Below are 10,345 nucleotides of genomic sequence, written 5' to 3' on the forward strand. Positions count from 1 at the left end.
ATTTGAATTTGGCAGAATACGAATGGAGGGCTAGGATTAGAAATAATTAAAAGGGAGCGACGATCGTGATGGAGCCACATGGCAGGGTAGTTACAAATACCCATCAAAGGAGAGAGAAAGGACTAACAGAAAAATTGGCACTTATTTTTCTCGTCTATTTCTCTAATTCTCTCTCATTTCTCTTATCTCCCAAAATCCCTTTCTAATTCTTCTTTCACCTAATCTGCAGGTTCTCATGGATTCAATGGCACCTCTTCCTATCCATTTTTAGTTATAGTTTCCATTTTCAGTGTATCTGAGATCCATTTGTCTATTTTCCGATTAATGAGAAAACCCAAAAATTCCCAAAGTATTGCTGAGTTGATTTAATTTCCCATAATCTAATTCGAGATCCCAGTCAAGATCATAACATCTGGTATCAAATCCACGTCATGTGACCTGTACGGAAAGTAGGGGTGGGCATGGTATGGTATGGTATATACCAAATACCATTTCGAAACCAAAAATTTTTATACTGTGGTATGGATATTATGGTATTTGGTATGGTGTTTGGTAAGAGTTTTAAATTATTTTGGTATTTGATACGGTATTTGATATTTATGCAATAAATATTGAAATACCATATACCGCATTGAAGTTTTTTAATAATATATAAAATCCATATATATTATATTTAAGATTATTAAATATATTTATATATTATCCATTAGTCAATCGAACATAAAAGTAATTTTTATTTATAAATAAATTTTTTGGAAAGCTGATTATTTAGAAGTACTATTCTTAAGTTTAGGTAATGTAGTTCAAAGTTTGCATCTTGGACCACTCAATCGTGATTGAAATGTTCTTTTTGTGTAATTGATTAACAAAGGTAGTGGTTAGTCTTATATGCTTGAGACGTTTTTAAAGTTTAAAGTTATAGTTTTTTATATGAATATATGTAAGTCGAAATCAAATAAAGTATGATTACCGATTACCATACCGTAAAATGCCGAAATCGAATTTAAAAATACCGAACCATATCGAAGTAATTTGGTATGGTAATGGTATTGTTCTTTTAGATATCGAAAATCGAAGTTACCATACCGGATTCTAAAATACCGTACCGTACCATGCCCACCCTTAACGGTAAGGATGGCAGAGGGCACTTGTTAGAAAGTAGCAGATGATAAGCTAGCTCGGCATAATGAACTGCTTACAGATCTATTAAATTTGCAGCAGCAAGGAACGCTAGAATTGATCCTTGATTGATTGGGTGCTCTGGAAAGAGCTCCTGCAGAACAGCACATTGGTGGTGGACTGTTGCCCAATCCAACTCAAGACATCAGGAACAGACAACAACCAGCTCCAATTCTAACACCCAAGTGGGAACTACCTCAATTCGAAGGTCACGAACCCAAGGTATGGATACGAAAGTGTGAAAGATACTTTACGCAATATATAATTATTGATGAAAATAGAGTGGAAACTATTGCACTTTATTTGAATGGATCTACTGAGGTGTGGTATCACTCACTAGTGTTGAGTCAAGGAGTAGTGAATTGGGTAGATTTTAAAGAGGGACTAATCAGTAGGTTTGGCGAGATACTAGTCGACGATGTGGTGAAAGAATTCAACAAGTTAAGCCAGACATGTACAGTTAATGAATTTCTGGGTAGATTTGAAGATCTAAAGGCACAAATGCTTATCAGGAACCCAGCCTTGAATGAGGCTCACTTCTTACCTAGCTTTATAGGTGCCTTGAAAGAAGAAATCAAATTTGTTGTTAAGATGTTCAGACCAACCACATTGAAAATGGAAATTGAGAAGTCTAGGATGCAGAAAATGGGCTATTGAGGTTGCCTTAAGGAGGAACAATACCACTATCAGGAGTAATCAAACATAGGTTAATTCTGGAACCAGTGCTAACAAGACTGCTAGTAGCCCGACTACAAGGAATAACACTTTCAGAATTAATCTTGAAGTATATGAATACAGGAAGGCCAACCATTTATGTTTTAGATGTGGTGATACGTATGGGCCTGGGCATATCTGCAAAAAGAAGAAACTCATTTGTATAGTAGGGGAAGTGGAGGTTGAACCTGTCCTAGAAGAGGTTGAACCTGTAGTAGATGCAACTGAAATTACTGAGAAACCTCCTGAATTATTAATAGAAGATGTATTAGAGAAAGAGATACAACATGTTGTACGTCTCAATGCTTTGGCAGGCCACAATAGAGGAGAAAATACCATCTTAGTTGGAGGTACTGTGAAGAAGAGACAACTATCTCTACTGTTTGACTCAGGTAGCACACATAGTTTTATCGATGAACACACAGTTCAAGCTACTGGTCATCAACCTAGTCATTGTCCACTAGTAAGAGTGACTGTGGCAGATGGTAATTATGTACTATGCACTTCACATTGTAAGGGATTCATATGGAAAATGCAAGAAAGGTCTTTTGTGGAAGATCTGCTCATAATTCCTCTTGGATGAGTGATATTGTATTGGGAAATAATTGGATGATAAAGCACAATCTAACTAAATTTGACCATAAAAGGAGGCGTGTGACTATTAGTGGGAAGAGTAACAAGTTGGTGCTACCTGGTTTACCTGAGGAAGGTAGTTTGAGGATGACATCAAGTAGCTCAGTGAGCAAGATGTTGAAGAAGGGCCAAGCTCTCATTGCTCACTTATTTATGATGACTACAGTTTCACATGAGGATAGAGTTCCTATTAATGCAGGTATTCAGGAAGTCTTAGATGAGTATGATGAAGTGTTTGCTGAGCTTAAATCCCTGTCACCTGCTAGAGCCTTGGATCATTTCTATTCCTCTAAAACCTGGAGCTATGCCAACAGGTTTGAGGTCTTACAGGTACAATTATCATCGAAAGAATGAACTAGAGAAATAAGTGAAGGACATGCTTACTAGTGGAGTGATCTAGCATAGCTAGTCTCCTTTTTCATCACCTGCTCATTTGGTCAAAAAGAAGGATAGAACATGGAGGTTCTTGTAGACTGTAGAGGCTTAAATGATATTACTATCAAAGACAAGTATCCTATTCCAATAGTGAATGATTTGTTGGATGAATTATATGGTGCTACTGTGTTTTCTAAGGTTGATCTCAGAGCTGGATATCACCAAATCAGGATGAGAGTAGAGGATGTATTTAAAACAACTTTTAGAACCCATAAGGGACATTATGAGTTCAGGGTGAAGCCATTTGGACTCACTAATGCTCCAACAACCTGCTAGGCTCTCATGAATCAAATCTTTAAACCTTTCTTGTGGAAATTTGTGATAGTGTTTTTCGATGACATCCTAATCTACAACCTTACTACAACTGATCATATTCAACACTTAAGAGTGGTGTTTGCCACTCTTAAAACTCATTCATTGTTTGCAAAAAAGTCTAAATGTTCTTTTGGTCAACCACAGGTGGAGTATTTGGGGCATATCATTAATAAGGATGGAGTAGTTACTGATCCTCAAAAAATTCAAGCCATGGTGGATTGGCCTAGACCTACAACACTCAAGGCTCTCAAGGGGTTCCTTGGTCTCACTGGTTACTATAGGAAGTATAGGAAGTATGTCAAGGATTATGGTTCCATCTGCAGGCCTCTCACTGACCTATTGAAGAAAGATTCCTTTAAGTGGAATCAAGAAGCAGAGATAGCATTTAAGGAACTCAAGGAAGCCATAACCACCACTCTAGTACTAGCTCTTCCTGACTATACACAAAAGTTTGAGGTGGAGACAGATGCTAGTTATGGAGGCATTGGTGCAGTGTTATTGCAGAAAGGTAAGCCAATAGCTTATTTCAGTAAGGTGTTGGCATTGAAGCATAGAGGGAAGTCAATATATGAAAAGGAATACATGGCACTTCTAAGTGTTATTGATAGATAGAGGCACTATCTTCAGTTCAATCACTTCATTGTGAGGACTGACCATCACACCTTAAAATATTTACTAGAACAAAAGGTAACTTTAGCTATTCAACAGAAGGGGTTAACCAAGCTCTTGGGACTTGATTATGAAGTTCAATATAAAAAAATCCGAGAATAGGGTGGCTGATGCACTGTCTGGGCAATAGGAAGGGGTAGGAGGCATGGAAGCTCAAGTACAAGGTTGGTTGTTCACTATCAGCAATTGTACTCCTGCATGGATGCAAGAGGTTACAGACAGTTATATAGATGATGCTCAGGTGCAGAACATTATGACACTAATAGTTGTAAACTCTAATGGGCCTAGCTTGTGGCATTACTCAGCAGGAATTCTCAAAAAGAAGGGTAAGGTATATAGTTAATCAAATGGAAACTTAAGGCAAAAACTGATTTCTTCCTTTCATGACACACCACTTGGGGGGTCATTCTGGACAGTTGGGAACATTAAAGAGGTTGGCTCAGTGCTTTTACTGGCCAAAAATAAAAATGATGGTGAATGATTATGTTTCTAGTTATGACATTTGTCACAGAAAGAAAGATGATAACTCAGCTTACCCTAGACTCTTACAGCCTTTGCTCATCCCTACTCAAGCTTGGAGCCATATCACTATGGACTTTATTGAAGGCTTACCAAAATCCAAGTCTAAAGATGTCATTTTAGTAGTGGTTGACAGGTTTAATAAGTATGCCTATTTCCTCACTTTGTCATATCCTTTTACTGCAGCTACAGTTGCTAATCTTTTTTGGAAGAAAATCTATAACTTGCATGGAACTCTTGAGTTTATTGTTACTGACAGGGACAAGGTGTTTGTGAGCAACTTTTGGCAAGCTTTGTTTAAGTTACTGGGCACTCAACTGCATTTTAGTTCTACTTACCATCCATAGAGTAATAGACAAACTGAAAGAGTGAATAGGTTTTTATAGAATTACTTGAGGTGTATGGTGGTAAATAGACCTCACCAGTGGAAACAATAGTTACCAGCTGTAGAATAGTGGTATAATACTAATTTCCACACTGGTTTGCAATGTACACCATGTGAGGCTTTGTACGGTTACACTCCTCAACAACTATCTCTTGGTCCACTCTTAGAGAACATAGTTCAAGCTACTAAAGATGTACTGATGCAGAGATAACAATTTTTACAATTGCTCAAGGACAACTTGACCAAGGCACACGCAAGAATGAAGTATTATGCTGATTACAGGAGGACAGATAGAGAGTTTGCAGTTAGTGACATAGTATACTTGAAGCTCCAACCATATGGACAGACCTATTTAGCTTTGAGAAGAAATCTCAAACTTAGTTCCAAGTATGATGGACCTTATGCAATCACTGCTAGAATTGGTGTTGTTGCCTACAGGTTAGCACTACCACCTAAATCCAAGGTGCATCCAGTATTTCATGTCCCTCCTAAAGAAGAATGTGGGTGATCGTGTGGTGGTTCAATCCGCATTGCCTTCTACCGGTTCAGATGGCCAGTTCTTGGTCCAGCCAATAGCAATTCTACAAATGCAAATGGTGAAGAAAAATAATACAGTTGTTGTCCGAGTGTTGGTGTAATGGTCTAACCTTCCACCTGAAGATGCAACTTGGGAGGACTACCAGTTTCTGCATGCTAAGTTCCCTAATTTAGATCCTTAATCCTTGAGAACAAGGATTTTTTTGAAAGGCAAGGGTATGTTATGACCCTAAGAATTAAGTGTAGTTAGCGGGGTTCGAAATGAGGCAAGAGTTTTATTTGAATTTGGCGGAATACGAATGGAGGGCTAGGATTAGAAATGATCAAAAGGGAGTGATGACCGTGATGGAGCCACATGGCAGGGTAGTTACAAATACCCATCAAAGGAGAGAGAAAGGACTAACAGAAAAATTGATACTCATTCTTCTCGTCTCATTCTCTGATTCTCTCTCCTTTCTCTTCTCTCCCAAAATCTCTTTCTAATTCTTCTCTCACCTAATCTGTAGGTTCTCATGGATTCAATGGCACCTCTTCCTACCCATTTTTAGTTATAGTTTTTCATTTTCAGTGTATTTGAGATCCATTTATCTATTTTTCGATTAATGAGAAAAACCCGAAAATTCCCAAAGTATTGCTGAGTTGATTTAATTTTCCGTAATCTAATTCGAGATCCCAATCAAGATCATAACACTAAATCTTTAAAGCAAGACTTGATGGGAAGTTTGGTGAAAACAGGATGTTGGTGCGCAGCAACCTCTTCAGTGTTCACCTGGTCCTCCTCGACAAGAAATTGACTCAATGGTTTAGCGAATTCAATATTCCCTCCGTAACTTCGAAAGAACAAAACCACATGAGCATTCGTCGAAGCCTAGGGTCAGTAGAGCTCTTCCACGAGAGAAGAGCGGTTCTCCACACAGCAAAATTAAACTTCGATTTTATTAAGTTAAATAAACAGCATAAATTTGACTTTCAAAAATAAAATCAAACAATTTGTACCAAATTGAAATTCATTACACAAGTTCTTAATCACATTTCAGATCACCATAACATAAGCTTAAGTTACAATGTGATTATTTAGGTGCATTACAATAAAAAGCTATGTTGCTCGAACTCTCAAAAAAATGTTGCAGCACCTATGGCAAATCCACAAAAATACACTACTTTGGAAGATCCGACACACCCAACAATAAATCCAAAGAATCCGAGCAACATAGTTAAAGAGTACTCTTCGACAACTTTCTTGACATTCATGTGAAGCCTTATATAATATATATTTCCTGAATACCAATTTGTTCGTTAAGACTTAAGAATGCCTCGCAACTTTTTGACAATATATAAATGTCAAATTTGATATGCATGAACTTATTTATCAATAATCCTTCCTTAAAAATTGAACTATGATATAGTTTATGAGAAAATCTGCAATAATCCTTGTAGCACTTCCCCACTGCAAATTACCTGCAAAGTTCCCGGTTCTGCTTGATTGATTGTCCTGACCATGATCAAAGGATGTACTCCGAGTGCCTCTGTCATAATTATCACCTGATGCCCCAATCCCCATCATGAGAAAATCTACAATCACAAAATCCTTGCAAGTAATTGTACCTCTACTCCGGTTTCTGTGCAGCTCATCCTCCAAATGATGCTTGTCATGAAGCCTACCCCTTGATTTGGTAAATACGACCTTCACTTTCAGTATACGTCGAGATATGTCCACACTCTGGTCTACTACTCAATCTTTCTGCCAAGTTGTCTTCTGATTGACCTCCATCACCATGATTGGCAGCATTTGGATGAAAGAACCTGGCAACGTGGCAGTCACTGCCTCTCCTACACTTCCCCGGTGGAAAGTCTCTGCATACCTGGGTAGATATACGAAGGTCCGTTCTTCTATCACCTGATGCATATGGATCACAGTTAGAATTATGGAGAGGACTACAACCCCTACGCTTAACTCTCATACTACCCCTATACCTATCCCTGTCCCTGCTCCTAAACCTGCCCCTTCCCCTGCTGCAGCTCCTACTCCTACCTTCTCCCCTTCCTCGGCTCCTGCTCCTGCTTCTGGCTCTTCCGGGGTATCTATCAAATGAAAAATGAACCACAACATATCAGTAAAAATACGACCAACCATATCTTCTAGCCCAGCTCCCCCTTCCCATTCCCTTCAACCCAAAGGAAAGATCAGGCAAAAGGGAGAGAGCACCAAAAGAAAGATGGAAAATCAAGTAAACTCATACACACTTTGGAGCAAGTAAAACTCAAAAAAAATATAGAAGAATCCAAAGTAGTAGTCGCTTCCTACCCGCCATCTTTCTTTGTATACTGCGATACATGAAATGCATCAAAAACTCAAAGCTAAAGAACAACCTTACTTGAAAGCTAATAGGTTTTATAAATAAGTGGTCAACTATCTTTTGATAATCATGAGTATGATGCATCATTAAACCAAATATTGTAAACAGACCTGTCAGACTGGACTTGACCATTATCCGGAGAGAGTAACTATTGTTTCGTCTTCCCTGCCTATCAAAAGATGGAGACATACTCTTATAATTGTAGTTTTCCCTCCTCAGCTCTTCTATCCCTGTAACATTGTCCCCAGACAACCAACCAGATCTATTTTTGGATTTCAATGAATTGTCCGCTTTTGGAGCTCCCCATTCCTCATAATCCGAACTATTTGGAGTCGCTTCTTCAGCATCCCTCAGAGACTTTCGCCCTTTTGCACTTTAACCTATAGTGGCCCTTGATAGCAACAGCAATATTTAATTTCTGTCGTGAAGCATATCCGAAGACCTGAGAAGTATAGACATGATTTTACTATTCTGTGAATCAAGCAGCCTCAAAGTAGTAACAAATAAGCTCCTATCATTCACCCTTTCTGGATTACTTTTATAGAGCATTGATTTTCGTAACTTATAAAATGGGAAGTCTACAAAATGAAATATAAGTTCCGGAGAAGAGTGAATATTTGACCTCTAAACCAAAAATATCCTGAAGATGCATTGTAGAAATATTAATCTCAAGATGGATATGCAAGTAGCAATCTTAGATGATAAAATGAGAGAAGATTCCTCAAAGTAGTTTGCCATGTCCTATGTAGACTTCCAAATACGCCTGTCAATAGGTGCAATAACATGATGTGCTAAAGGACTAAGGAGACAAAGCAAACTTAAAATCACGTAGAGAAAATTTGCCTCACAACACAATAAAAGCAAACTTACAGATAGGCAATATCAATTAGTCAGAATAAAGACTTGTTATCACATATCATTGAATCTAATGTTTGTCAGGAGTTTTTACTTTGGTTACAGATCTTGAAGCTGGTGTCATGACTCATGAGTGTAAATTTCCAGATCCTCTAGTTTTATTTTTATATCAATTATTGAGTACTAAAATCAAATGGGTCCTAACAGAGCGTGATTAATATAGAGGATTCATAAAGATGATGTTGATCAATTGATTGATTTATCGAGAAAAGGCAAACAAGCGGAGGGGAGAGAATGGAACGAGACAGTCAATCTGATGCAGTAGCGACCTCTTGATTTTTCCCTTAAACAAAAGAAGATACTAAGAATGAGAAATTGCTCTTAAAGTAAGTAGTTAATATTAATCTTTTTGTCTAGTTGCTAGAAGTATTTCAGCAAAACAATATGTTTTCTAAACATGGATTCAGCAGCACAATATTATTTCTTCTGATTGGTAGCGAAGCAATATATTTTTCTGGTTGAAAAAACAATATGTAGTAGCAGACAGGTGAAGAACATAATGCATAGGGAAAAAGGATATTATAGTATCGAAATATAATGTTTTGTATTTTCATACCAATAAGTTTTCCATCTGCATATACCACTCCAACTCATACTGATTTACTAATGATATGGCAACCCCAGAAACATCCTGCTTGTGCAGTCCTTCCCAGCAACAGCATACCCAGTGTAATCCCATAAAGAGTGCAGTTTTTTCCGCTCTATGTATATAATCCTGCAGGCCATGCATACAGTGATAAGCTTAAATCACATCAGAAAACAAAATTAGATTATTTAGATTGAAATGATGAGTATAGACAAACCTAGGACCATCCTTATGAACAGGAAAAACAGTATACAACTTTTTTTAGCATACAACTTTACAAGCAGGAAGAATAAAAAGATCCACCTTTGACTTTGAGCTTGTGGGAATATCTATGTTGATAACCATACCAACAGATGGGACATCAGATAAGGATATTGCACTCTCCAGACTTAACTTTGTTTAGAGCTCCAAGCCTTTTTGTCTGTCCCAGTAAAAAATGATTTTGTGTGTGTGTGTGTGTGGTGGGATGGGGGTAGGGGTTGGGATTGGGGGATGAAACAGAACCAGCAAAGAGAAAAGTAAGAACCTGTTAAAATATGCTTTGAAGTTGAAGAGTATACCTGAGTCATCTGAACACTAATTGGTATGGCTCCCAAGCCAAGATTCCGAAGCATCAACGCAAGAAGACGAGTCGCATCACATGGACAGATGAAAACCATTGACGTACTACCAAACATCTCAGTCAGAATATAGATAAGATAGCAGTCCTGTGGACCATCGACAAAATAATGAAGTCAGAAAACAAATGATTATTTGACGACCACAAAACATAATTCAGCAAACCAGAGCAATTACAACTTTAGCCCCTCAACTAGGGGGGCTTTTACGTTTATTCCTTGTATACTGTCTCTAGCATTCAGTCCCACAATTATCGCAATAGCTAAACTAGTCCTAGTAATTTTAATGCCAAAACAAAAGGATTTGTCATTAAGGACCTTCAAAGTACCGTTTTACATCTTGCAGTGAGAGCAACCCTCTCATATTCTACTGCCACTGTACCAGGTTCTGATTTGCCTTCACCCTCGATTAGCTTTAATTGACCCCATCCCCCCCCCCCCCCCATCCTCCTCCTCCTCACTCTCTCTCTCTCCCCCTCCTCGT

The 10,345-nt window shown here is 38.1% G+C and overlaps 2 protein-coding genes across 2 annotated transcripts; both read right to left on the reverse strand.

The window, feature by feature from the left end:
- Positions 1–6,362: 6,362 nt before the first annotated feature.
- Positions 6,363–7,847, reverse strand: LOC124897554. Its single transcript, XM_047410376.1, has 2 exons — positions 7,361–7,847; positions 6,363–7,283 (listed from the first exon to the last, which is right to left on the reverse strand). Exons 1-2 carry the CDS (start codon positions 7,518–7,520, stop codon positions 7,045–7,047), a joined length of 399 nt encoding a protein of 132 aa, XP_047266332.1. The 5' UTR covers positions 7,521–7,847; the 3' UTR covers positions 6,363–7,044.
- On the reverse strand, positions 6,363–10,307 carry LOC107848533 (DEAD-box ATP-dependent RNA helicase 10). The gene is made up of 5 exons (XM_047411632.1): positions 10,191–10,307; positions 9,805–9,951; positions 9,215–9,373; positions 7,854–8,185; positions 6,363–7,468 (listed from the first exon to the last, which is right to left on the reverse strand). The coding sequence occupies exons 1-4, from the start codon at positions 10,305–10,307 to the stop codon at positions 8,084–8,086; spliced, it is 525 nt and encodes a 174-aa protein (XP_047267588.1). The 3' UTR covers positions 6,363–7,468; positions 7,854–8,083.
- Positions 10,308–10,345: the final 38 nt, after the last annotated feature.

The sequence above is a fragment of the Capsicum annuum genome, chromosome 4 (assembly GCF_002878395.1).
Source record: "Capsicum annuum cultivar UCD-10X-F1 chromosome 4, UCD10Xv1.1, whole genome shotgun sequence".
Taxonomy (NCBI): domain Eukaryota; kingdom Viridiplantae; phylum Streptophyta; class Magnoliopsida; order Solanales; family Solanaceae; genus Capsicum; species Capsicum annuum.